This window comes from Scyliorhinus torazame, chromosome 6 (assembly GCF_047496885.1).
Source record: "Scyliorhinus torazame isolate Kashiwa2021f chromosome 6, sScyTor2.1, whole genome shotgun sequence".
NCBI lineage: Eukaryota > Metazoa > Chordata > Chondrichthyes > Carcharhiniformes > Scyliorhinidae > Scyliorhinus > Scyliorhinus torazame.
In genome coordinates, this window is record NC_092712.1 from 74,001,096 (window position 1) to 74,027,990 (window position 26,895).

At 46.0% G+C, this 26,895-nt stretch overlaps 1 protein-coding gene across 6 annotated transcripts in view; it reads left to right on the top strand.

The window, feature by feature from the left end:
• The window catches only part of pard3aa (par-3 family cell polarity regulator alpha, a), a 1,126,646-nt gene that overhangs the window by 661,490 nt on the left and 438,261 nt on the right, over positions 1-26,895 (top strand). For all 6 annotated transcript variants that reach the window (XM_072508331.1, XM_072508330.1, XM_072508326.1 and 3 more), the window contains exons 10-12: positions 7,715-7,854; positions 12,021-12,149; positions 14,703-14,741. In XM_072508331.1, the coding sequence (XP_072364432.1) occupies positions 7,715-7,854; positions 12,021-12,149; positions 14,703-14,741 (308 nt within the window). The remainder of the gene's footprint in view (positions 1-7,714; positions 7,855-12,020; positions 12,150-14,702; positions 14,742-26,895) is intronic.

Below are 26,895 nucleotides of genomic sequence, written 5' to 3' on the forward strand. Positions count from 1 at the left end.
CAGTGGCAGCATTGTGTACCATATGTAAGACTGACTGCAGCAACCCACCAAGGCACATTTCAAACCCTTGACCACGACCACCTAGGGCAGTAGGCACAAGAGAACAAGAACACCACCACCTTCAAGTTCCTCTCCAAGCCACACACCACCCTGGCTTGGAACTATACTTTTGTTCTTTTATAGCTGCTGAATCAAAATTCTGCAACTCTCTTCCCAGCACTACTGTGGATGTATCTGTGCCAGATGGATTGCTGTGGCTCAAGGTGGTGGCTGACCACCACATTCTCCAGGGCATTTTGGGGTGCACCACAAATGCTGTCCCAACCAGTGATGCTCCCATCCCTTGAAAGAAAAAAAAGATATCACCTTTGAATGTTTCCCCATATTAGGTGGCATAGAATTGCGAGTTGTTACGTGAAACTGCGATGCAAGTGCTTGTGGAAGTCTGCACCTCCCCCTTTGCCCCGTACTGCTCTGTTCCAACAATGTCTCTTTCCCCCTGCCCTCAACACAGCATCATCCACGAAACGTGTACAATCTTCATTCCCGGGAGGGTTTAAACTAGTATGGCAGGGGGGTGGGCACGGGAGCAATAGGTCAGAAGGTGAGAGCATTGAGGGAGAACTAGGGAATAGGGACAGTGTGGCTCTGAGGCAGAGCAGACGGGGAGAAGTTGCTGAACACAGCGGGTCTGGTGGCCTGAAGTGCATATGTTTTAATGCAAGGAGCATTACGGGTAAGGCAGATGAACTTAGAGCTTGGATTACTACTTGGAACTATGATGTTGTTGCCATTACAGAGACCTGGTTGAGGGAAGGGCAGGATTGGCAGCTAAACGTTCCAGGATTTAGGTGTTTCAGGCGGGATAGAGGGGGATGTAAAAGGGGAGGTGGAGTTGCGCTACTTGTTCGGGAGAATATCACAGCTATACTGCGAGAGGACACCTCAGAGGGCAGTGAGGCTATATGGGTAGAGATCAGGAATAAGAAGGGTGCAGTCACAATGTTGGGGGTATACTACAGGCCTCCCAACAGCCAGCGGGAGATAGAGGAGCAGATAGGTAGACAGATTTTGGAAAAGAGTAAAAACAACAGGATTGTGGTGATGGGAGACTTCAACTTCCCCAATATTGACTGGGACTCACTTCGTGCCAGGGGCTTAGACGGGGCGGAGTTTGTAAGGAGCATCCAGGAGGGCTTCTTAAAACAATATGTAAACAGTCCAACTAGGGAAGAGGCGGTACTGGACCTGGTATTGGGGAATGAGCCCGGCCAGGTGGTAGATGTTTCAGTAGGGGAGCATTTCGGTAACAGTGACCACAATTCAGTAAGTTTTAAAGTACTGGTGGACAAGGATAAGAGTGGTCCGAGGATGAATGTGCTAAATTGGGGGAAGGCTAATTATAACAATATTAGGCAGGAAATGAAGAACATAGATTGGGGGCGGATGTTTGAGGGCAAATCAACATCTGACATGTGGGAGGCTTTCAAGTGTCAGTTGAAAGGAATACAGGACCGGCATGTTCCTGTGAGGAAGAAAGATAAATACGGCAATTTTCGGGAACCTTGGATGATGAGTGATATTGTAGGCCTCGTCAAAAAGAAAAAGGAGGCATTTGTCAGGGCTAAAAGGCTGGGAACAGACGAAGCCTGTGTGACATATAAGGAAAGTAGGAAGGAACTTAAGCAAGGAGTCAGGAGGGCTAGAAGGGGTCACGAAAAGTCATTGGCAAATAGGGTTAAGGAAAATCCCAAGGCTTTTTACACGTACATAAAAAGCAAGAGGGTAGCCAGGGAAAGGGTTGGCCCACTGAAGGATAGGCAAGGGAATCTATGTGTGGAGCCAGAGGAAATGGGCGAGGTACTAAATGAATACTTTGCATCAGTATTCACCAAAGAGAAGGAATTGGTAGATGTCGAGTCTGGAGAAGGGGGTGTAGATAGCCTGGGTCACATTGTGATCCAAAAAGACGAGGTGTTGGGTGTCTTAAAAAATATTAAGGTAGATAAGTCCCCAGGGCCTGATGGGATCTACCCCAGAATACTGAAGGAGGCTGGAGAGGAAATTGCTGAGGCCTTGACAGAAATCTTTGGATCCTCGCTGTCTTCAGGGGATGTCCCGGAGGACTGGAGAATAGCCAATGTTGTTCCTCTGTTTAAGAAGGGTAGCAAGGATAATCCCGGGAACTACAGGCCGGTGAGCCTTACGTCAGTGGTAGGGAAATTACTGGAGAGAATTCTTAGAGACAGGATCTACTCCCATTTGGAAGCAAATGGACGTATTAGTGAGAGGCAGCACGGTTTTGTGAAGGGGAGGTCGTGTCTCACTAACTTGATAGAGTTTTTCGAGGAGGTCACTAAGATGATTGATGCAGGTAGGGCAGTAGATGTTGTCTATATGGACTTCAGTAAGGCCTTTGACAAGGTCCCTCATGGTAGACTAGTACAAAAGGTGAAGTCACACGGGATCAGGGGTGAACTGGCAAGGTGGATACAGAACTGGCGAGGCCATAGAAGGCAGAGGGTAGCAATGGAGGGATGCTTTTCTAATTGGAGGGCTGTGACCAGTGGTGTTCCACAGGGATCAGTGCTGGGACCTTTGCTCTTTGTAGTATATATAAATGATTTGGAGGAAAATGTAACTGGTCTGATTAGTAAGTTTGCAGACGACACAAAGGTTGGAGGAATTGCGGATAGCGATGAGGACTGTCTGAGGATACAGCAGGATTTAGATTGTCTGGAGACTTGGGCGGAGAGATGGCAGATGGAGTTTAATCCGGACAAATGTGAGGTAATGCATTTTGGAAGGTCTAATGCAGGTAGGGAATATACAGTGAATGGTAGAACCCTCAAGAGTATTGAATGTCAAAGAGATCTAGGAGTACAGGTCCACAGGTCATTGAAAGGGGCAACACAGGTGGAGAAGGTAGTCAAGAAGGCATACGGCATGCTGGCCTTCATTGGCCGGGGCATTGAGTATAAGAATTGGCAAGTCATGTTGCAGCTGTATAGAACCTTAGTTAGGCCACACTTGGAGTATAGTGTTCAATTCTGGTCGCCACACTACCAGAAGGATGTGGAGGCTTTAGAGAGGGTGCAGCAGAGATTTACCAGAATGTTGCCTGGTATGGAGGGCATAAGCTATGAAGAGCGGTTGAATAAACTCGGTTTGTTCTCACTGGAACGAAGGAGGTTGAGGGGAGATCTGATAGAGGTCTACAAAATTATGAGGGGCATAGACAGAGTGGATAGTCAGAGGCTTTTCCCCAGGGTAGAGTGGTCAATTACTAGGGGGCATAGGTTTAAGGTGAGAGGGGCAAGGTTTAGAGTAGATGTACGAGGCAAGTTTATTTACGCAGAGGGTAATGGGTACCTGGAACTCGCTACCGGAGGAGGTAGTGGAAGCAGGGACGATAGGGACATTTAAGGGGCATCTTGACAAATATATGAATAGGATGGGAATAGAAGGATACGGACCCAGGAAGTGTAGAAGATTGTAGTTTAGTCGGGCAGTATGGTCGGCACGGGCTTGGAGGGCCGAAGGGCCTGTTCCTGTGCTGTACATTTCTTTGTTCTTTGTTCTATGTTGGCATCTTGCTAGTTGCATGAAGTGTCATGGAGAATCTGTACCAAACTACTAGAAGGTGGGTTGCTGCTACCTGCGGGGCTGGTTTAGCTCAGTTGACTGGAGAGCTTGTTCGTGATTCAGAGTGAGGCTAGCAGAGCGGGTTCAATTCCCGTACTGGCAGAGGTTATTCATGAAGGTCCTGCCTTCTCCACCTTGCCCCTCGCCTGAGGCGCGGTGATCCTCAGGTTACATCACCACCAATCAGCTCTTCCCATCAAAGGGGAAAGCAGCCTATGGTCATCTGGGACTCTGGCGACTTTCCCTTTTACTATTGCCGCGTACATTAATTTCATCTCGAAGTTCTGCAGCTACCAAATGGCGAAAGGAATTTCCCCCATCTGCAGGGTCACAATTGAAATCCAGAGCCATATTTTTTAACTGAAAATAAGTTACAGTATTAACAGAATAACTGGTTGAAATAGCACCAGCTGACTATATACTGAATAGTATGTTACTTGAATGGAGATTAATTTGTGTTTGGATGCATGCAAATGTCCCACATATCTACTATGAACAGGCTGTGATAGTGACTGTATTTTCTTGTAGATTAATGCACGTTGAGTCCTGTTCCTAATTTTAGTTAGCTCACCAACTCACTCTAGGCATTTGAGTTTCTCATTGGTATTTCATGCAAGCAATCATCTTTCCAGAAATGTGTGTATTTATTCTAATTATTGAATAAGGTCACTGATCCATTTCAGTCAACATGAGATGTTTACCTGCCATGATGCAAGGTAATTGACGTTCATTTGTCTTACAGAAAGGTCAGTCTGTGAACTTTTTAACTGGCAGATCTTTTGAGGTGTGCAGAGCATTTGTTGCTTTCAAATTTGTATTTATAATGTAAGCTGCGTAACATATTGTAAAACAGGATGATAGTGCTGGAAAATTTTGACTGTAATCCCTTTCTGGTTGAGGCCTATTTGATATTATTTGTACTCCTCCCACTTCTACTGCCACAAAATGCTTGCAAGACCTTTTCTCACTATCCCTCTTCCCCCTTCCCCTGTCCACCACCTGTCTAATGGTCAAAATCAATCGTTTTCAAATCTTATTTAACCTTCACCGTTTCCCTCAGATTTAACTGCTTGTCTGTCTCAACATTCATACAATCAGCAGGTTCTGGTGAAAAAGAGATTCTGTCAAAGCTTTTCCTTTTGCACTCATCAGGTCCGATTCACAAGCATATGAATTCTAACAGAAACACTAATTTATACTGCATGAGAAGCGAATTGTATTTCAGGGTTTTCACAGTGTGGATTGTGACCCGCAGGTGGGTTGTGGCCGGGTATGAAAGGAAATGAGGCTGTGTGCAGTCTTCTCGCCAGAAGTGGCAGCAGAGAGCAGGTCACGCGCCCTGAACGTACACTTGAAGCATCCTCCATGTAACGTGCTTTTGGCACCAAATCATGGAACAAGAGCTGCTTTCATTTTCCAGCTGTTGACAAGAGGACTGTGACGATGACTCATTTTCTAAAAAAGTAAGAGACGACCAGCGACTCAAATAGGCAGTGTACCTACTGGACAGGATCTCACAACTGAATCTGCTGGGGAGAGCTGCTTAGGATAGTTCAGCAAAAAGTGAGTCATCTGGTCAAGGCATTGCCATGGGTATAAACCAGGGAATGGCTGTCTTCTCTCCCCCCCCCCCCCCAAAGCTTTTGTTAAGTTTAGAAAGGCACAACGAGTGGATGCCCTTTCTGTTTGCAAAGGAGAGGGCCCTGTGTGTGAATTATGCAGCTTCTTGCATGTGCAAGTGGGTCACGCTGCAAGTCCAATCGGTAATCCTAAATTGGTTATCAGTATAATTCCTAGCGCAATTGGGATTGTTTAGCAAGTGCAGTCCAATTGTGGAATGCCCTCTAAAGTTGGATGCACCTTAATAGTTCCATCCTGCACTCAAATTCACCGTTGAAATGGATTGGCCAACTGAACTCCCTTTCCTCAACATATCGTTGAGAAATATGTCAATGGATATTCTGAAAACTCTCTTCTGGTCAATATACACATTGGGACTCCTACAGTTCCATGCAATATAAAATCATATTGGCAACCTCATAATTAGGGCCAGATCCATTTACTCACCTTGCAAGAATGACGCTGAAATAGGGCATATCAAAGCTATCCTGCAGGATATAGGCTGCCTTGATGAAATCATTGCTCGCTGTATATCGGCAAACTCATGAATAGGCCTAAGGCCACCACTTTCAGCCCTGAAAAGTACCCAGTCATGACAAATACATGAATAGGATGGGAATAGAGGGAAAGGGACCACGAAAGTGTAGAAGGTTTTAGATGAGACGGACAGCATGGTCGGCACAGGCTTGGAGGGCCGAAGGGCCTGTTCCTGTGCTGTACTTTTCTTTGTTCTTTGTATCTCCGATTACCCTGCTGTGGTAAGATGTCTCAAGTTTGAGCAACAGATGAAGCTAACCGTTTCAAGCTGCTGTTATGCAGCAGCAACACTAGTAGTATTCTCCTCCACCAGGATGCTGTCAAGCTAATGAGATGTTCTGCCTATGACACAAATGTGAAATGTGGTACATGAATTTCAGTGCCAGTTTATTTTCAGGTATATAGGTCATAGGTCCTAGTAACTGGTGGATCAGATCACACCACACAACCTGTCAGCTGTTCACAAGGGCAAAGCACTGACCATACCCAACCAGCCCGTGTTTGCAAAACTCAAAACTGTCTGTCCAACATTAGATTCCATGATTGGACAGCACTTGCAAACCAATCCTGATCGTGCTAAGATAGTGCTGACATCCAATTTAAGATAATCAGTTGGACTCTGTGTGGTTCACTTAGGTGTGCTAGCAGCTACATATATTAACACACAGGGCTCAGTCCTTTAGAAACAGAGAGAGCAAGTGCATGCATTGCACATTTTTTAACTAAACAAAGGCTTGGCTGACAACCGTTCCCTGGTTCATTCCCCATGGCAATAACTGGACCAATCGAGAGTCAACCTTCCTGGTTTGAATTTAAATAAATGCTTGGCAGTTAACTGTTCCTTGGTACATTCTCAATGACAGTGCTTCTACCAGTGAGAGTCCACTTGCCAACCAATCAGCACTCTTATATAGTAGAAATTGTTGTTGTCTTTAGAATTGGTATTTTGGAAAATCTGTCCTGATGAGTGCGAGACAAAAAGCTTCAGCACAATGTCCTTTTACAGCAATACTTTAATCTTGTACTACCAAACAACTATTTAATCTACAGATTTTAAAAATGTAATCACGACTTCATCATCAGCCTTATTCCTTGTAACTATGGTGGTGTCCTGCAATGTCCAAGGTTGTTTTAACTGATGTTCTTTTTTTCACAAAGAAAGTGTTAGCCTCCTTTCCCTCATCTCATCCACGTTTTTAAAAAAAAACTAATTTTGAATTTCATTTGAAACTAGCGGTATACTGCACAAAGTTGCATCTGGCCAATGGTGGCTGTGGTAACAAGGGCCGCCAATCATGTTTGCTCAGGTTTCTTTCATGACCCATCTGACTGTTGGATAAAGTGATTACACTGAAAGCAAATGATTGGCATTTCAACCTTTGTCAGGACTTGAACCTATGGTCATAGATGTGCAAAGAAATTGTGCCACTGTCTGACCCAACTGCATTATAATGATTGATTATTGATATTTTGCAGCTTTGTTGACATTTGTTCAGAGTGTAAAAGATTGTTGGCAACCTGTTATAATGTTATAATGTAAGCAGGATGTCGTGGTAATGTTATGAAGCCTGAGAATAAAAGTCAACCGTTTGACATTTAGCAAACGCAGACAATAGTAAAGCCTCCAACTGCTTCTTGATTCTTTTTTGCATTTGTTCTGAAATTTTCATTTTGAATTCTGCTTTAAGGCCAACAATACACTGTGCGCTTTCCTGTCATTCAACGTGCAAAAGAGATTGTGCTGCAAAAATGCGTGGCTTTCGCACAGTCCAAGAAATTACAGTACTTATTTTTAAGTGAGAAAGGTTTTGTTCCACCATCCAGTGTTCCTAATTTTACTTTATTACATCTGGTCATTTGCTTATCTTTCATCTAAAGCGTGAAATTAACATTTCCATCTCTCTGCGTTCAGGTCCCGAAGGCCTCGGGTTCAGCATCACATCACGCGATGTCCCTGTTGGTGGCTCAGCGCCGATCTATGTTAAAAACATCCTCCCAAAAGGTGCAGCTATCCAAGATGACAGGCTAAAGGCAGGAGACCGACTTCTAGAGGTGACTAGTTTACTTGTCATTCTATAGGTGGAGCTAATGTACTGGAATAGCATGTCCACAGTGGATTGTGGAATTCAAGTGTGCTTGCTCTGGGACACCTGCCACATTGTCTTTCACCAACTTTGCATTTAGCAGTGCTGGCTCGTGTATTATATGATTGTAACTTGTCATTTTAATGCAGGTGTGTACTGGCAGATGTTCCTTTTTTAAAAAAAAAGAGATGTTTGTCCTTTACATTCTGTTGTAATTAAACTTAATTTGCATTGCTTGTAAGAGGGCTTTAGCTTTGAAACAAAATCTAACCTCACAGCAGTACGGGCTACAGAGTAAAAAAGACCCGATGACAGCAGATTTTTTAAAAAAGCTTTCCTTTTTAAGCTGCTTACCAATAGAAAGAACCAACTTGGCTGTTAGTTTCCAGCTTATGTTTAAAATTAAATCTGCACTTTTGTTGCTAGTCTGCTTTTCTGACCAGAGAACAATATATAGTGCTGGGAATGTTATTTCCTGTTCATTCTCTTGATGTGGGTATTACTGGCAAGTCTAACATTGGTTATCAAAGAGCAAAGAACAATACAGCACAGGAACAGGCCCTTCGGCCCTCCAAGCCTGCACCGGTCATGAAACCAACCTTAGCCAAAAAACCTCAGCACTGCCTTGTTCTGAGAATGTGATGATTGAATCTACTTGACTGCAATCACAGTTTGATTTAACTGAGAGTATTTTGCCAATTTAGAAGACATTTAAAGGTCAGCCTTCCTTGTTTGGGATTCAGTCATATATAGGCCTGACCAGGGAAGGTCTGACCACAGACGCCCATCCCTAAATCTACAATGAAGCAGTTTTTTTCTGACAGTGGCTTGTATTTCCAGATTTTTTTAAACTGAATTCAGTTGTGTCAAATAGTGATGGCCTCTAGATTACTATTCCCCTAACATAACCACAACACAATTGTGCCCACACGATTATGTGCCCCTTTGCACTGAATATTTCGCCAAGTGTTTACTGACCTCAAACCACTACTTGTTACTGAATAGCACTGTAAACTGTGTTGCGCATACAAAGTAAATCATCAGCTGCTCATCAGAAGTGTATATAGAATGATATATAACTCTTGCATTTTGAATATTTTATCCATGTAAATCACCACTTTCCCTTGTTTTTCTGCGCTAAATCTATTTAATCTAAATCTATTTCTATATATTGCATTGCCTATAAAGCATACAACCATCAAATAAACATGAATGAGGTGCCAAGAATAAAACGCACAGGAACAATTGAACTGCTTTCAAGCATTCTCCTAATGATTTTGCTCTTCTCTCCACAGGATTTTCTTTAAACTTACCTGAATGTATAATGCAATGTACTGTCAGATATTCTATCCTTGTTTTCCAAATTCCTGCTTGCTGTTTTTATTTTCTGTCATGTCCTCTACTCTTTTCTTCCACTTACTGGTTTTCTTTTGTTTTCTTGTCACTGCTCCTTCCTCTGCATTAATATTGCCCAGTGTTAGGCAATCCACAACTCTCCTTGCCTCATTAGCCATTTAGTCGATGTGTCAATCCCTTTCTTGTCCAGTCTGCTTTCTTAACTGCTGCCCCACTCCAGCCCCTACAAAGGGTTACAGATTGCCAAAGGTGGCAGTATGGTTTCAGCTTTCTCCTGCATTGAGAAATTGTCTCCTCATGATAATTGTCCTTCCAGTAGTAGTCCCTAACTTTTGTGATGAAAGTCGGAACCAATAGATCTGGTGAGATGGGGCAGGGTGACTATGTTCATCTGCAGTCTTTCAATTTTTAATATATCTTCACACTCATATTCATCTATATTATGGCATCACAACATTGTAAAATGAGGGGCATAGCCTCAAAATAAGGGGAAGTAGATTTAGGACTGAGTTTAGGAGGAACTTCTTCACCCAAAGGGTTGTGAATCTATGGAATTCCTTGCCCCATGAAGCAGTAGAGGCTCCTTCATTAAATGTTTTTAAGATAAAGATAGATAGTTTTTTGAAGAATAAAGGGATTAAGGGTTATGGTGTTCGGGCCGGAAAGTGGAGCTGAGTCCACAAAAGATCAGCCATGACCTCATTGAATGGTGGAGCAGGCTCGAGGGGCCAGATGGCCTACTTTGCTTCTAGTTCTTATGAATCTTACAGGACTACGAACTCTCACCTCAGCTTGGTGGAATTCAGGAATCAGACAGACATGCATACATAGGTAAAAAATTGAGCCACAAAGCAAACTTCAAAAGCAGCCACCTGCCTATGAAGGGATTAACTCAAATTTCTCAAGAAAACCAGTTTGTAGTAGAAGGAGATTTCGATCCAACTTGCAATTTGAATTTTCCTTCACTTGGTGGAAGTTCAACGTTATCCTGGAGTAGTTCCGAAGATTGGAGGCCTTCAGAAATCATTGTGAAGAGAATAAATTAAACATGAAAGACCTGTTGAACTCCATAAAGAGTTTTTTTTTGTTATACTTTTTGTTTTTAAAGAGGAAAGCTTTCCGATTTTAGGGCAGGGCTCTGCCATATAATTTGAATAGAAATTCAATTTGTTGAGCTATGGGCTACCGATCCAGTTTAGTTTTCCTGCAGAACCCACACAGCCTGCATTGCTGATGGCATGTTCAGTTACCCTGTCAGTTTTTAGGGAGCTAGCTGAAAATCAAAGAGTGGATCAAATCATTTCGAAGTGGTGCAACTGAAAAGAAACCCGAGTTTCCCGAATCAGGGCCGGGATTCTCCCCTACCGGCGGGGCGGGGGGTCCCGGCGGGATGGAGTGGCGTGAACCACTCCGGCGTCGGGCCACCCATTCTCCGCACCTTTAGGGGCCAAGCCCTCACCTTGAGGGGCTAGGCCCGCGCCGGAGTGGTTGGCGTGCCGGCGGGAAAGGCCTTTGGCGCCACGCCAGCCGGGGCCGAAAGGACTTCGCCGGGCAGTGGACGTCGGTGCATGTGTGGGAGTGTCAGCAGCTGCTGATGTCATCCCTGCGCATGCGCAGGGGGGGTCACATCCGCATCGGCCATTACGGAGGCAACTGAACATGCTCCGATCGCGGGCCAGGCCACCGTGGGGGCACCCCCCCGGGGCCAGATCGCCCCGCCCAGGACCCCGGAGCCCGCCCGCGCCGCCATTCCCGCCGGTAAGGTTGGTGGTTTGATTCACGCCGGCGGGACTGGCATGACAGCAGCGGGACTTCGGCCCATCGCGGGCTGGAGAATCGCCGGGGGGGGGGGTGTCCCGCCGACCGGCGCCACGCAATTCCCGTTCCCGCCGAATTTTCGGTGCACGAGAATTCGCCGGCTGGCGGGGGCGGGATTCACGCTGCCCCCCCCCGGCGATTCTCCGACCCGGCAGGGGGGGGTCGGAGAATTCCGCCCCAGATTTTTACTTTGGCAATTGCTGTTTTGAGGGATTGCCCATGACGTGTTATCGAATGGAAAAGTATCTTTTTAAAACTCATGCTAAGTGGAGACTGGTGCAAAAGAAAACTCGCACTTAAAATAGTGGGTACTTTAACTGCCACAGCTCACTTTAATTATCAACAGTTTTCAAGCCACTGTGTGAAAAACATGCTAGACTTGTGATTCCTTTGAGGACTGTGACAGGATTTTCTTTCCATAAAAGAATATAACAGTATGAAACTGTAGAATTTCTGTTCATCTCATGAGAGGTTGCAAGTTAAGAAATACTTGGTTCTGTCTAACATTCCTGTTTTGGAAATTAGCTGTAATAGAGCTGCAGCTGCAGGTGCTTAACCCAAAACCAATATTTTACTGATTTCTAGTCAAGGTAACCAGCAGTGAACTGTGATTCAGAGTTGACGAGAGGTTGAGATGCTGCCAATATAGAATGTAGTTCATAGATACTGCAGGGTGGTATCTTAAGTTTGCAGCTGATGGCTGTGTGATTTGTGGTCAGCAAGGTCTCCATGTAATGGTGTTGAAGCAGGGGAACGGAAGTGAGAATCATCTTAACCTTAACTTGTATGCCAGGCATAGCTTCTTTTCGAATAAAATCATCAATTTTAAAACCTAATACTGGAAGCAGATTCAACAATCAGACTGGTAACCTCACTCCATTCCGTGGCCTCCCTAAATCTTGTCTTTGTAGTATTGTTGGAGATGTGGATGTTAAAGCTGACTCACTGGTGTGATTTCAGGTAAATGGTGTTGATCTAACCGGAAAAATACAAGAGGAAGTGGTAACGCTGCTGAGGAATACCAAGATGGGTGGCACAGTCAGTCTGCTGGTTCTCCGGCAAGAAGAAACCTTCCTCCCTCGGGAACTGGTGCGTAGAACACCTGGCAAACCAGAGAAATGCGCTAATAATCGGGAACTATTTGTGTGTTTTGGAATGTTTGCTGTTTGATGGAATCTGTCTCCACTTTGGCGCGGGGTAGGGGGGGCGGGCGGGGGGGGGAGACTTATTCTTTTCGGCGTCACGTTACAGTTCCAGAATCTTCCTTTCACCACAGCTCTTAAAGCTAGATGAAAGCAAAAACGCCCTAAATGGGTATTCACTTTCACACTTGATCACCATTTTTCATATTTGTAACATTTTGCGAAGGTTTAATTCAGTGCTTCCTTTATCACAGATGGCCAAGGATGTAAACCAAAGATTGCTCAATGTTGTGTTGTTAAATGAATGGCATAAGATCCATGCAGCAAACTAAAACCAGAAGTCGAAGCCACATTTTCTTAAGTGAACGTATCAAGATTTTATTATTCATTCTCGGGATGTGGACTTTGCTGGCTGGGCCAGCATTTGTTGCCCGTCTCTAATTGCCCTTGAAATGAGTGACTTGCTAGACCTTTTCAGGGGGGGGGGGGGCGGGAGGGTGCAGTGAAGAGTCAACCGCATCGCTGTGTGGGTCTGAAGTCGCATGGCCAGACCGAGTATGGGCCGCGGATTTCTTTCTCTGAAGGACATTAGTGAAGCAGATGGGTTTTTACGACAATCCGCAATGGTTTCATGGTCATCATTAGACATTTAATTACAGATTTCTTTTTAGAGAATTCAGATTTCATCATCTGCCATGGTGGGGGATGCAAACCCAGGACCCCAGTGCATTACCCTGCATCTCTGAATTGTTAGTCCAGTATCAATACCACTAAGCCACTGCCTCCCCCAGTCAAGTTATTGTCAACACATCAGCTATATTGTTTCCTTGGTTTTATAAAAGTGAAGTGTGGATGCTAAGTTATGCACATGTTTATGTGCTTCTAGACTTCATTAGTTCTTGTACACTAATGTTTATGAATAGAAACACAGGAGCAATTACGTTCCAAAAGGTCCAATCCTCATATCTAGCATATCCTTTGTTTCATTGTCCGACAGCACTGTCAGTCAGTGGGGGGGGGGGGGGGGGGGGGGGGGGGGGGGGAATTGTAATACTTTCGAATCTCCCACCTCTGCTGATTTCCTGCCTCTGTGCTTCTTCCTTCAGCCAAGGGGACAAAATAGTCTGAGCCAAAGATTTGTGTTTGCCACGTTCCGTGCCAGCGGATGAAAGATATGCTTTTTCAGAGCAACATACGCCCTTGCCAATAATTCCTCCCCTTGAGATGCAGTCTGCTGGTACTGTGAGCCACTACATCCAGCAGCACAGCTGAGAACCAGTGAAACCTGCCCATGGGATTCCCAATCATGAGCTCCAATCACGGCTGGGATTTGAACCTGTTTCTTCAGCATGCGTGTCCAGCTCTGGAGTTTCACAGCTGTCATGCTGAGCAATGTGCTTATTTTACTGAGTACTTTTGTCTACTACACTGCAGGAAGGGGGGAAACAATTTTTTTATTTGGATTTGAGAATTTTTTGAAAGTCCTTCTCAGTTTCTATTTGTATTTTTTTAAACAGATTACAAGTTCATTTTATCCACCAAGGTAGAAATCAATTGAAGGAGCAATGACTGATAACTCTTAGTTTTGTTACGTCCAACTTAAATTATCACTTTCATTAAATTCTTGACAGCCTTAGGACAAATCAATAACGCATAACATGATTTTCTGTTGTGTTAAGTGATTCATACTAATTTATGAATCATACTAATTTAGTTGCATAATGAAGATGAAAGTAAAGGTAATCAATTAAGCACTAAACTCTAGTGCCTTTTCATCAATTTTTAAATAAATGGGAAGAAGAAAGTCTTCTTTCATTTTGGATTGATGCTGGAGGAAGAACGTAGAATTGAGTTCCAAGCCATTACGCAACTTGAACCCGTTGCTCTCGCTCTGCTGGAATCAGTGTTAGCTTGATAGTTTGTTCTGAATTGGTTGTCCAGTGATCAGAGCTTGAGTACTTTTTGATTCTTTCTCCTGTAGCAAAGTTAGATGAATTGCAAAACTAATGTTTTGCTTTCAACTTGGAGCCACCTGCATTTCAATGTAACAAAACTCAAATGCCAAATGATATCCCGGCTCTGGATGACCACTCAAAGTCATGAAGCCATTCATAATTGAATGAAAATGCTATATTATTTGATATAAATTCAAAATAAAGTAAAATATAATGCAAGTACATCATCTTAATAAAATGCTCTGATTCCTTTCAAAAATAATCAGCAGGTAATAAAATATCAATTTGGATGTCTCCTCAATGCACTGGGAGTCCATTGTCCTTCATGTGTTTAAAAAGAAGGAAGGATATTGAAATTTGAAAGACTCATAGAGCTTTTCTTTCCGTCGCAATAATTGGTCTCAGCTGTAAAACAGATCATGTGAAAGATACCCGTGAATACTTTCAAACATGGGGTTTGCTTTTGTCACTGTGTTCATCTGTGTAACACACATGCCAGTACCTTTTATGCCATGTGTTTTTATTCTTTGTTATTTCCACTCTAGAAAAAGGAATCGAGTCAGATGCAGGCTCCAAGTGACTTGGTAAGAGTTCTGCGTTTTTAAGTCGCACAGACTGTTGTGGTACATTTGGCACAAAATCAACAAATTCGGTTTACAGATTCACGATCTGATATACTTTGATGAGCAGTTGGATTTCTTGCAGCGTCATAACTAAAATGGAATTGTTTACTAAATTGTCACATTCAATTTATCTTTCCTTGCTCGAAATTTGTAATTCCAAGCAGTATTTGGCTGCAGAAATTTCTGACATATCACACATACAGCTGAATAAAATATACTATCAAAAACATACAAGTGATTGAGAGTATATTTACCACATGTGAAAAAATGCATGACATTTTCCAGCTAGCAGCTACAGGCTACTGCGATGCTCAAATTCAGAAGTGTTGTCATGTTTTGTATGTGTACGCAGGGGAGCAGTTGGTTTACGTTCAGTACAGGACTTATTTCAGGTTCTTTGGATATTGAAAGTTTCTAAATCATCTGGAGTGTAATATATCTCTGAGTATATGAAGTGGTTCACTGAAACACACTAGCAGTATGTGTAGTAGCTTCATGATCCATATAGTTCAGTAATGGTGCAATTAAGAAGCTCTGTAAATGTCATTGTGTATTATAGCACCTTTATTTGAAAATAGCTTGCTAATTACCTTTAGGTGCTTAGTTTGCAAATGTATCTTTTAATTATTTTCTTCCAATGTACAGTAGAGCAGATGGGACATGTGTAAGTGAAGAGTGGTAACAATAGTTATTTGTTGATCATGTGTTCCCTTTCCTCCCCTGTCCCCACCGCCCCCTAGTGAATCATTCGCTGAGTAGAAAATGTGCTGCATTAGGTGTTCACTCGTATCGATGGATAGAAGTGTTCGGTTCTGGAGAAGAATCGCATAACGTTTTTGTTTACTGACACTGCAGTATTTGCTGAGTTGGAAAATGTATGCAAAGGCTCTGGAGTTTGATCTACCTGCAGTTCTTGCAAATGTTCTCTTGTTTGAAAAACAGGATGTATTGTACTAAGTTCTCTGTTCTCGTGGAGGTCCCCTCTCATATAAAGCTCAAAACATTTCTTTAAGTAATAAGCCAGGTGAGCTACTTTGTCATTTAAGGCAAGGTGATCATCACTTTTACGTCTGGTGTAGAGGAACAACTTACTTGATCTCATTGAGAAAACTGCTTGACTTTTAATGAGATCAATTCTCCATTTCAATATTTCCCCGCCCTGCTCACAGTTTCTTTATCTGGGAATATTTAAACTTATCAGCATGTTCCAATTCTTGGGCACAAATTGCTGTCTGCTTTGCAATACTTCCTCAAAGTCACCCCCCCCCTCCCCCCCACTGCATTGCACTGCAGGCCTCCAAACTATTTTTTAAAAAAAATATTTTTATTGGCATATCCCATATTTATAAACAGTTGTATATATACACACCACATTTTTCTCGCTCGCGCTAATTTCCTTTATTATACAGAGAGATTTAGTTTGTCCTTCGTTTAACTGACCTCTGTGCATTTCATTGCCCTCTGGCTCGGTCTATGGTTCCACCCCCTTCCCTGTTGTTGTTGTCGTGTCCCCCCCTCCCCCCCCACCCTTGCTTTGGCTGTGTTTTTTTTTATTTTCCGGACAGAGTGGAATAAAAAAGGTGAGTGGTAGCTCCCCACCCCAATCTCTGTGATCTTCCCCCTACCATATCTTGGTATTTAAAAAAAATTCTTATTAGGTTACTCCTCGTTGTTGGCCTCGAACAGGTTTTGGAACAGACCGACAAACTGCCTCCAAGTATCCAGGAAGCCTTCCTCTGACCCTCAGGTGGCGTACTTAATCTTCTCCAGGTGGAGAAATTCCGAAAGGTCAGTGAGCCAGTCTGCAGCTTTGGGTGGTGCTGCCGATCGCCAGCCGAGCAGGATTCTCCGGCGTGCGATTAGGAAAGCAAGGGCGTTGGCCCCTTCCCCATGTGTAACTCTGGCTGCTCCGATACCCCGAAGATTGCCACTATTGGGCATGGCTTCACCCTCACCCCCACAACCTTGGACATTGCCTCGGAGAAGGCTGTCCAGAACCCAGCAAGCTTGGGGCAAGCCCAAAACATGTGGGTGTGGTTGGCCGGGCCCCTCTGGCACCGCTCACATTTGTCCTCCACCTCCGGGAAGAACATGCTCATTTGGGTTCTGGTCAGGTGCGCTCTGTGCATCACTTTGAGCTGCATTAGGCTGAGCCTTGCGCAGGAGGAGGTGGAGTTCACCTGCTCAGTGCTTTGCTCCAGAGTCCCCATCCTACCTCTGTCCCCAGTTCGTCCTCCCATCTTTGTCTGATCTCATCCAGTGGAGTCCGGGCTCTGTCCAGTAGCTGCCCGTATATTTTCCCACATAGCCCCCCCTTCTCGTTGCTTGTGCCAATCAGGTCCTCTAGTAGTGTGCTTTCTGGGGCCCCGGGGTACCCCACTGTCTCTTTGCGGAAGAAGTGTTTTATTTGGAGGTGTCTCATTTCCTGTCCTTTTGCTAGCTTCCACTTCCTCGTCCGTTCGTCTAGTTTCACCAGTCTGTTCCCTATGTAGAAGTCCTCGACCATCAGTGTGCCCCCGTCCCGCCTCCATCTTTTGAAGGTGGTATCCAGCATGGCTGGAGGGGAATCTGTGATTGCTGCATATGGGAGCCATGGAGGGCATTTTGGTTATCCCGAAGTGTTGTCTCAGCTGGGTCCACGTTCTCAGCATGGCCGCTACCACTGGGCTTCTTGTGTATCTTGTTGAGGAGGATGGGAGTTCTGCTGTGGCCAGGGTCCGGAGGGTCATTCCTTTACAGGATGCCTCCTCCACTTGTACCCAATCTGTGACTGGTTCTTGTACCCATCCCCTCACTCTTTCTGCCGTTGCTGCCCAGTGGGAGTATTGTAGGTTTGTTAAGGCAAAGCCCCCTTTTATTTTCCTTCTTTGCAGCGTCTGTTTGGGAATTCTCAGGTTCTTCTTCCCCCCCCCCCCCCCCCCCACACACACACACACACACACACACACACACAAACGCCTTGATTAGACTGTCTACGTTTTGGAAAAAGGCCTTGGGATGAAGATCGGAATGGATCTAAACAGGAAGAGGAACCTTGGCAGTATGTTCATCTTGATCGTCTGCACTCTCCCCGCCAGGGAGAGTGGGAGTGAGCCCCACCTTTGAAGGTCTCTTCTTACTTCCTCCACCAGGCTGGTCAGGTTCCATTTGTGGATCTGTGTCCAGTCTCTGGCTATCTGGACCCCCAGGTAGCGGAATCTGTTCTGGGCTGTTTTGAACGGGAGCCCATCCAGCTCTCTCCCTCCCCCGTTTGGGTTCACTGGGAATGCCTCGCTTTTGCCCAGGTTAAGTTTGTAGCCCGAGAAGGTTCCAAACTCTTTCAGTATTTGCAGTATTGCCTTCAGTCCCTCCTGTGGCTTCGAGACATAGAGGAGCAAATCATCTGCATAGAGTGAGACTCTGTGCTCTCTGTCCCCTCTCTGGATTCCCTTCCAGCTTTTCACATCCCGCAGGGTTATCGCCAGGGGTTCGATGGCTAGCGCGAACAAGAATGGGGACAGGGGGCAGTCCTGTCTTGTTCCTCTCTGCAGCTGGAAGTATTTAGAGCTGGTGGTGTTAGTTTGGGCGCTCGCCTTGGGAGCGTTGTACAGGAGCCTCACCCAGGCGGTGAACCCCGCTCCTAGCCCAAACCGTTCCAGTACCTCGAGGAGGTGTTCCCATTCGACTCTGTCGAAGGCCTTTTCTGCGTCCAGTGAGAAGATCACCTCTGGTGTTCTCTCCCCGGGGGAGGGGGAGGGGGGGATCATTATTACGTTCAGCAGCTGCCTGATGTTCGCTGTGAGCTGCCTACCCTTGACAAAGCCAGTTTGGTCCTCTGTGATCAGCTCTGGTACGCAGCCCTCCAGCCTTTTGGCCAGGACCGTTGCGAGTATTTTCGCATCCACGTTCAGCAGAGAAATGGGTCTGTTTGATCCACATTCCGTCAGGTCTTTATCTTTTTTGTGTATCAGTGAAATTGTGGCCTGCGCTAGCGTGGGGGGCAGGGTGCCCCTTGCCAGTGAGTCCGCGAACATGTCCCTTAAGTGTGGGGCCAGGACTGGTGCAAATCTTTTGTAGAAGTCCGCCGGGAACCCGTTGGGTCCCGGTGCCTTCCCCGCCTGCATGGAGCTGATGCTCTCCATGATTTCTCCCAGGTCTATTGGTGCTTCCAGCTCCCCCCGTCTGTCTTCCCCCACAACTGGTAGTCCCATCTGTCTAGGAATTGTTTCATATCCGCGACCCCGTTGGGGTCTCGGAGGGGTACAGTCCCCGGTAGAAGGTCTCAAACGCCCGATTGACCTCCTTTGGTTCTGTTACCAGTCTGTCTTTGCTATCCATAACCTGCGCTATTTCCCTTGTGGCTGCCTACTCTCTCAGTTGGTGAGCCAATAGGGCCACCGTGTTCGTAGAAGGCTTCCTGTGTGTGGCGGAGTTGGTACACTGCTTTCCTAGTGGATAGTAGGTTTAAGTCCATTTGCAGCTTTTTTTTTCTCCGCTAGCAGCTCTACAGTCGGGGCATCGGAGTATTTTCTGTCGACTTCCAGGATGGAGTCCACCAGTTGTTGCCTGGCCACCCTCTCTTCCCTATCTCTGCTTACCTTGTAGGCTATGATCTCTCCTCTAATCATGGCCTCAGTGCCTCCCAGAACGTGGAGGGTGAGACCTCCCCATTTTGGTTGTTACTAAAGTAGTCACCTATGGCCCACGATGTTTTTTGACAGAAGGCCTTATCGGCCAGGAGGTCTGTGTCCAGCCTCCATGTGGGGCGCTGGGCATGGCCTGTCTCCAACCTCGCATCCATATAGTGTGGAGCGTGGTCAGAGATACCGATCGCGGAGTACTCCGTTCCTGTGATCCCTGGAAGCACCGATTTCCCCACTGCAAAGAAGTCGATACGGGTGTATACCGTGTGTACTTGTGAGAAATATGAAAATTCTTTCTCTCCAGCTGCAGGGACCTCCATGGGTCCACCGCCCCCACCTCCTCCATAAATGCTCCTAGTTCCCTAGCCATGCCAGTCTTTCTCCCTGCTCTGGGGTTTGATCGGACAGTCAGTGGGTCCTGTACACAGTTGAAGTCTCCCCCCATGATCAGTCGGTGTGTGTCAAGGTCGGGGATTTCTGCCATGGTCTTCTTTATGAATTCTGTGTCGTCCCAGTTGGGCGCGTACATATTTACCAGTACGACAGGTGCGCCTTCCAGGACACCGCTGACCATGACGTACTGTCCCCCTGGGTCCGTAACTGTCTTGGTTTCCGTAAACCTCGCCCTCTTGCTAATTAATATTGCTACCCCCCTAGCCCTCGTCTGTCCCACCCAGCCCTTTCGTACCAGCAGTTGGTCCTTCTCCCTCAGGTGCATCTCTTGTAGGTAGATTATGTCTGCTTTTAGGCTTCTTAGGTGGGTGAAGACTCTGGATCATTTCACTGGGCCGTTGAGTCCCCTTACGTTCCAGGTAACAATCCTGGTGGGTGGTGTTCGATCCCCCGGTCCTGCGGGATCACCCATACTTACCTGGCCATGATCGCCGCTATCACCATGAGGTCGGGCCCCATGGCTCCGAGGTTTCCTTTTGTCCAGGGGGCACCCAACATGGCCACCAGTTTTGTGTACGCGTCACGTGGCTGCACCCCTGCACTCCAGGGTTTCCCTTTGCCCTGAAGCCCTTTTGAGCGGCTGTTTGTGGTACCATCGTTGTTCCTCGCCCTGCTCCATGCCCGTCAGGCCTGTGTTCGTGCTGCTTATCTACCTCATCCTTCTCTTTGCTTCTCTCTTGTTCTGCGCTCTCCCCCCGACTCCTCTCCCGCCCCCCCATAGTCCCTGTTCCTCTGCCTCCCCCTGTGTTCTTCTCCCCCCCCCCCTGCTCTGTCCCCCCCCCCCCCTTTGTACCAGGCGCTCCCTCCCTCTCCCCTGAGAGGAGCTCCGCGGCCCTCCTTTCTTCCTGCTTTCCCGTCTTGGCCCTCCTCGCTAGCACGGTGACCCCCCTCCCGGTTCTTGCCCTGCACTGGTCCTGTTTTACCTTCATTTTGCTAGCCGTCGTCTCACCCTCCTCTCTGCCTTTCTCACCCTCATTTCCGCCTTTCTCACCCTCATTTACCTTGCCGCAGGTCCCCAAACTAGCTGCTGGTGCTGAGGTACTCTAAATGGGGGAAAAGGCTGTATGTACTTCTTCACACCATTATGAAGGTGATTTTGAGAACTATTTCAAGGTTGGAGGAAACCTATAAGAGACATAATCCACAGGTAACGACTTGGTTAACCCTCAAAAGGTATTGAGAAATGAAAAGGCTTCTCATAAAATGAGCTGTCCTCCTCTGGCATTGTCACTCAGTGGCCTGGAGCTTTTGATTTTTGAGCTCATCGCCTGCCCGGTTCATTATGAGAAAGTGGTCTCGGTAAATTCTGAGGGTAGTTGCTGTCTAATTGCTATTTTTGGGTGCAATTTGCTGATTATTGTTTGCAAGTCAAACTTCCCCTCACCACTAGGAAGTAAAAGTGACTGACATCAGCATGAAATGATTGGCCTTTTTTAGAGCCACAATTTGGCAGTTGACACGTGGAGTTTAATGTGGATAAGTTTGAGGTTATCCATTTTGGCCGAAAAAATAGTCTGGGAAACTATTGCCTAAATGGAAAGCAGATTGAAAATGCGTCAGGGCAGAGGGATCTGGGTGTCTTTGTTCATGAATCGCAGAAAGTCTATATGCAGGTACAAAAAAAAAATAAAGACACATGGAATGTGAGCGTTTATTGCAAAAAGACTGGAGTATAAAAGTATTGGAGTGTTGTTGGAATTGTGTAGGGTATTGGTGAGACCACAACTGGAGTATTGTGTCCAGTTTTGGTCCCCTTATTTGAGGGAGGATGTTGTGGTATTGGAAGCAGTTTAGAGGAGGTTCTTTAGATTGATTCCGGGGATGAAGGGTTGACATATGAGGAGAGATCAAACAGTTTGGGCTTACATTCGCTGGAGTTTAAAAGGATGAGAGGGGAACTGATCGAGATATATGAAATACAAAAAGGGGTTGATAAAGTAAATATAGACCCAAATGTTGCCCCTTGTGGGGCAATCTAGAACAAGAAGTACAGATATAGGTTGAGAGGCGGTAGATTTAAAACTGAGATGAGGAGACACTACTTCACGCAGAGGGTGGTGAATTTGTGGATCTCGCTGCCCCTTAGTGCGGTGGAGTCCGAATCATTCAATGGTTTCAAGAGGGAGATAAATACATTTCTGATTTTTTTTAAATGGGTTAAAGGAATGTGGGAAACGGGTAGAGAGGTGGATTTGAGACCAGGAAGAGATCAGCCAGGATCTGATTGAATGGCGGAGCAGGCTCGAGGGACTGAATTGTCTACTTCTCCTAATTCCTGCGTTCCGATGGCTGCATTTCAGAACTATTACCAATCACTCCAAAGGCTTTGTTGAAATTGTTATCAACAGTCTGAATCAGTTCAGGGGTGACTTTGATTTGACTTGTGCGTTGAGCATTATGGGTAGATTGGTGCGATGCTAACACTTTCAAAAAAACTGCAGAAACCATCAGACAAAATTCCTCCTGTAAAACTGTTCTATGGGTCATGAATTCAAGGTTTGCTACAAGTATTCTTCTCAAACTACAGACCATACAGGAAAATATGAATTCAGACTTCCTGGCATAATAATGAATTCCTGTTTTCTTGGAAGAAACAAATGCCTTTCAGATCATTTTTTGTCCTTTCACCAGTGTGCAAATGTCAAGCCTCCAACCATCTGTGATGTAACTCCCCTTCCATATTAATCAATCTTGATTGACTTTTATGCAACATAATTGCTTGAAGTGTTGGGACCATACATGGAAAGACTTAGAAACAGATTATTTCATTTGAATTTGTCCCTTGAAAACCTGAGTTTTAACCCCGTGACTGCTAGAATCTTTTGCACCTTCAAACGTCCCTACGTGACCTGCTTCAAAAACCACCGCCGGAGGGAGGTGCATACCAATGTACGAGAGATAATGCTTCAATTTTTGCTCATCCTGCACTCTGCTTCAGCATTTCCCTATGAAGGTAGCAACCAATGATCCACTGTTCAATGATGGCGCATATTGAGGCTCCAGAAAGTAGTGCGCTTCTCTAGAAATCTCTCATCATTTTGACATGTTCAAGCTGTATTATGGGATGGTTGGAATCAAGTTCTCTGCCAAGGTACTTACAATTTCCCGATCATCTTCATGCAACTTCAGGAAGGCACAGACTGTGAACTCAGAATTTTGGCTCCCAGAGCAAATTTCCTGGGGTGCATCAACTGTGCATTTCCTCGTGGGCAGTGAATTATAGAAAGAGCATGTGTAGCTTCCAAAAACATAATTATTTTGTTCATCTTGTAACTCTTCACACCCTCTCACCAAGTTCATGCTGGCATTCACTTCTTCACCTCTTTCCCTTGCCCTCCCACCCCTGAATTTACACTAGCCCTCATATCTCCGCTCACAATCCATGCCGAGACTCTGTTCCTCTCACTGCTGTCCCTTTCCTTCCAGTCTAATTCAAGCTAGCAATCTTCTCTCTTCTCCACTGCTGAAACCCCTCACCCACTCACAGTTGACCCTGGCATTATTCTTCCATTCCTCAGTTCACAGTGCCACTTGCCTCTACTCTTTTTCCTTTCCTCTTGTCCCCCTTTCCTGATGGCACTGCCCTGATTTCATGTTGGCAAACTTTCCTTCCCATTGGCCACACTTACCACACTTCTCCCCCCCCCCTTCCTGCACCTAGTTTACGTTGGCCCCCTCACTCCTCTGTATCAGGTACTGCTGAAGAAAGGGATTGGACATCATTGATTGGACATCATTGTGCACAATGAGCAGGAATGTCTGATCCCACGAGAATTTGCCTCCTTTGTATAGCATGAGATTTAAATCCCTTCGAGTAGATGAGCCATGGGTATAAATATGGTTAGTGTTGCAAAGCTGCTGACTGTCACTAAGAAACACTGATGGTTGATATTTATACATGAGCTGTCATGAATAGGCATTGCACAGCAAAGGCGTTGGGGATAATCGTGCAAGATATAGCATGAAGTGGAAGGCATGAAGAGGGGGAAAACTCCTATCAAATCCAAGTAAAATTTATGTTTTTTTTCCAGTTTTGAAGTGTTAAAGCTTGAGGTTTGAGCCTGTAATTGCTAAAACGTATTGCCCCCGAATGAGTCAGGGGTTTTTACAATGAAGATGCATAATTAGATAATTCTTGTAATTGATTGCTACAGGTTGTACTGTTGGCATTCCAGTCGGCTTTTCAAGTTCATTGTGACAGATGGATTCACAGAGAATATCAACAACATATAATTAGAAAAAGAAGTATCTTGAAATAGTAATTTTATTTCTAATGTGCACAGCAACTCTTTCCCCTTCTTGTATGATTGGTTGATTTTAAGATGATTTAACATGGAACGAGGTGCTGCTATTCATCAATAACAAAATGTCATCTTAGCTACACAACAAACACTATTAATTTCACTCGTTGCCTTTAAAATCAGTACAACTCCCGGGAAACGCTTTCAGGTACATGCAAGTGAGGGCGTTTGTGAGGCGGCAGGTGAGGGAATTTCCGCTACTCGCGGCACGGGGGATTCAAGATAGGGTGATCTCGGGCGTATGGATCGGGGAGGGCAAGGTGTCGGCGATATACCAGGAGATGAAAGAAGAGGGGGAGGCTTTGTTAGAGGAGCTGAAGGGTAAATGGGAGGAGGTGTTGGGGGAGGAGATTGAGGAGGGGCTATGGGCTGATGCCCTAAGTCGGGTTAATTCCTCTTCCTCGTGTGCCAGGCTTAGCCTGATACAATTTAAGGTGGTTCATAGAGCGCATATGACTGGGGCGAGGCTGAGTAGGTTCTTTGGGGTGGAGGACAGATGTGGGAGGTGCTCAGGAAGTTCGGCGAACCATGTCCATATGTTTTGGTCATGCCCGGCACTGGAGGGGTTCTGGAGGGGAGTTGCGGGAACAGTATCTAAGGTGGTGAAAGTCCGGGTCAAGCCAAGCTGGGGGCTAGCACTATTTGGAGTAGTGGACGAGCCGGGAGTGCAGGAGGCGAAAGAGGCCGGCATTCTGGCCTTTGCGTCCCTAGTAGCCCGGCGAAGGATCTTGCTAATGTGGTAGGAGGCGAAGCCCCCCAGCGTGGAGGCCTGGATAAATGATATGGCCGGGTTTATCAAGTTGGAAAGGATAAAGTTTGCCTTGAGAGGGTCTGTGCAGGGGTTCTACAGGCGGTGGCAACCGTTCCTAGACCATCTCGCGGAGCGTTAGATGAAGGTCGGACAGCAGCAGCAGCAACCCGGGGGGGAGGGGGGGGACATCGTTCGTTGGGTGGGGGGGGGGGGTTCCTGTGGGGGGAATGTGAGCAAGAAAGCACATGAATGATCTGGAAACTGACATGTACGGGAAGAATCCAATGTACAAAGTTCTGTATTTTATTGACTTGCCATGTTCATGTCTTGCCACGCGAGTTCTTTTTCTTTTCTTTGTTACGGGGGGGTGGGTGGGGGGGGGGGTCTTTGTTTGTAAGGTGGAAAGTATTGTTATTGAAAAATTCTTAATAAAAATATATTTTTTAAAAATAAAATAAAATCAGTACAAACTACTTCATTTCTCTTTGCACCTTCTGGAACTCTCCTCTCCTTACGTCTCCTTTTGTTTCCTTCCTCTCTTTTTATTTTTTCACATGACTTTGCCACCATTTGTTGGCCACCTATAATTGCCCTTGAGAAGGTGGTGGTGAGCTGCCACCTTGAACCACTGCAGTCTATGTGGTGTTGTACACCCACAGTGCTGTTAGGGTAGGAGTTTCAGAATTTTGAACCAGCGACACCAGACTCGGCGACAGATTTTTCCAGGTCAGGATGTTGTGTGGCTTGGAGGGGAACCTCAGGTGGATGTTATTCTGCCCTCCTATGTCCCTACCCCAATTCATGAGACTCCTCAACCTTTCTAATCTCCTGTTGCCATCATAGGCTCGACATCCTTTGAGATAAGCCTTCAACTTACCGATGTGCCTCTCATGACATCCACGGATACATAGAAAACAGGAGCAGGAGTAGGCCATTCGGCTTTTTAAGCCTGTTCCACCACTCATTATGATCATGGCTGATCATCCAACTCAGTAGACTGTTCCTTTTTTCCCCCCATACCCTTTGACTATACCTAGGAATTTGAAGCTGCCAACCATCTCCACCTTGGCAGCATTGATGCAGACAGGGGAGTGTACGATACTTTGCTCCCCTGTCCGATGGAAGAAGTTGGAAGAGAGAATACCTGGATGGGAGGAGTCTTTGATTATGCTGCCTGCTTTCCCAAGGTAGCGGGAGGTATAGACAGAGTCAGTGGATGGGTGGCGGTTCGCCTGATGGACTGGGCTGTGTTCACGACTCTCTGTAGTTTCTTACTGTCTTGGACCGAGCAGTTGCCATACTGTGATGCAACCAGATAGGATGCTTTCCATGGTGCATCTGTAAACATTGGTAAGATTCAATGTGGACATGCTGAATTGCTCCCGGCACAAGAAGTTCAAGATAGGGTGATCTCGGGTGTATGGGTCAGGGAGGGCAAGGTGTCGGAAATACACCAAGAGATGAAAGAAGAGGGGGAAGCGCTAGCAGAAGAGTTGAAGGGTAAATGGGAGGAGGAGCTGGGGGAGGAGATCGAGGAAGGTCTGTGGGCTGATGCCCTAGGTCGGGTTAATTCCTCCTCCTCATGTGTCAGGCTCAGCCTGACACAATTTAAGGTGGTCCACAGAGCGCACTTGACGGGGGTGAGGCTGAGTAGGTTCTTTGGGGTGGAGGACAGATGTGGGAGGTGCTCAGGAAGTTCGGCGAACCATGTCCATATGTTTTGGTCATGCCCGGCACTGGAGGGGTTCTGGAGGGGAGTTGCGGGAACAGTATCTAAGGTGGTGAAAGTCCGGGTCAAGCCAAGCTGGGGGCTAGCACTATTTGGAGTAGTGGACGAGCCGGGAGTGCAGGAGGCGAAAGAGGCCGGCATTCTGGCCTTTGCGTCCCTAGTAGCCCGGCGAAGGATCTTGCTAATGTGGAAGGAGGCGAAGCCCCCCAGCGTGGAGGCCTGGATAAATGATATGGCCGGGTTTATCAAGTTGGAAAGG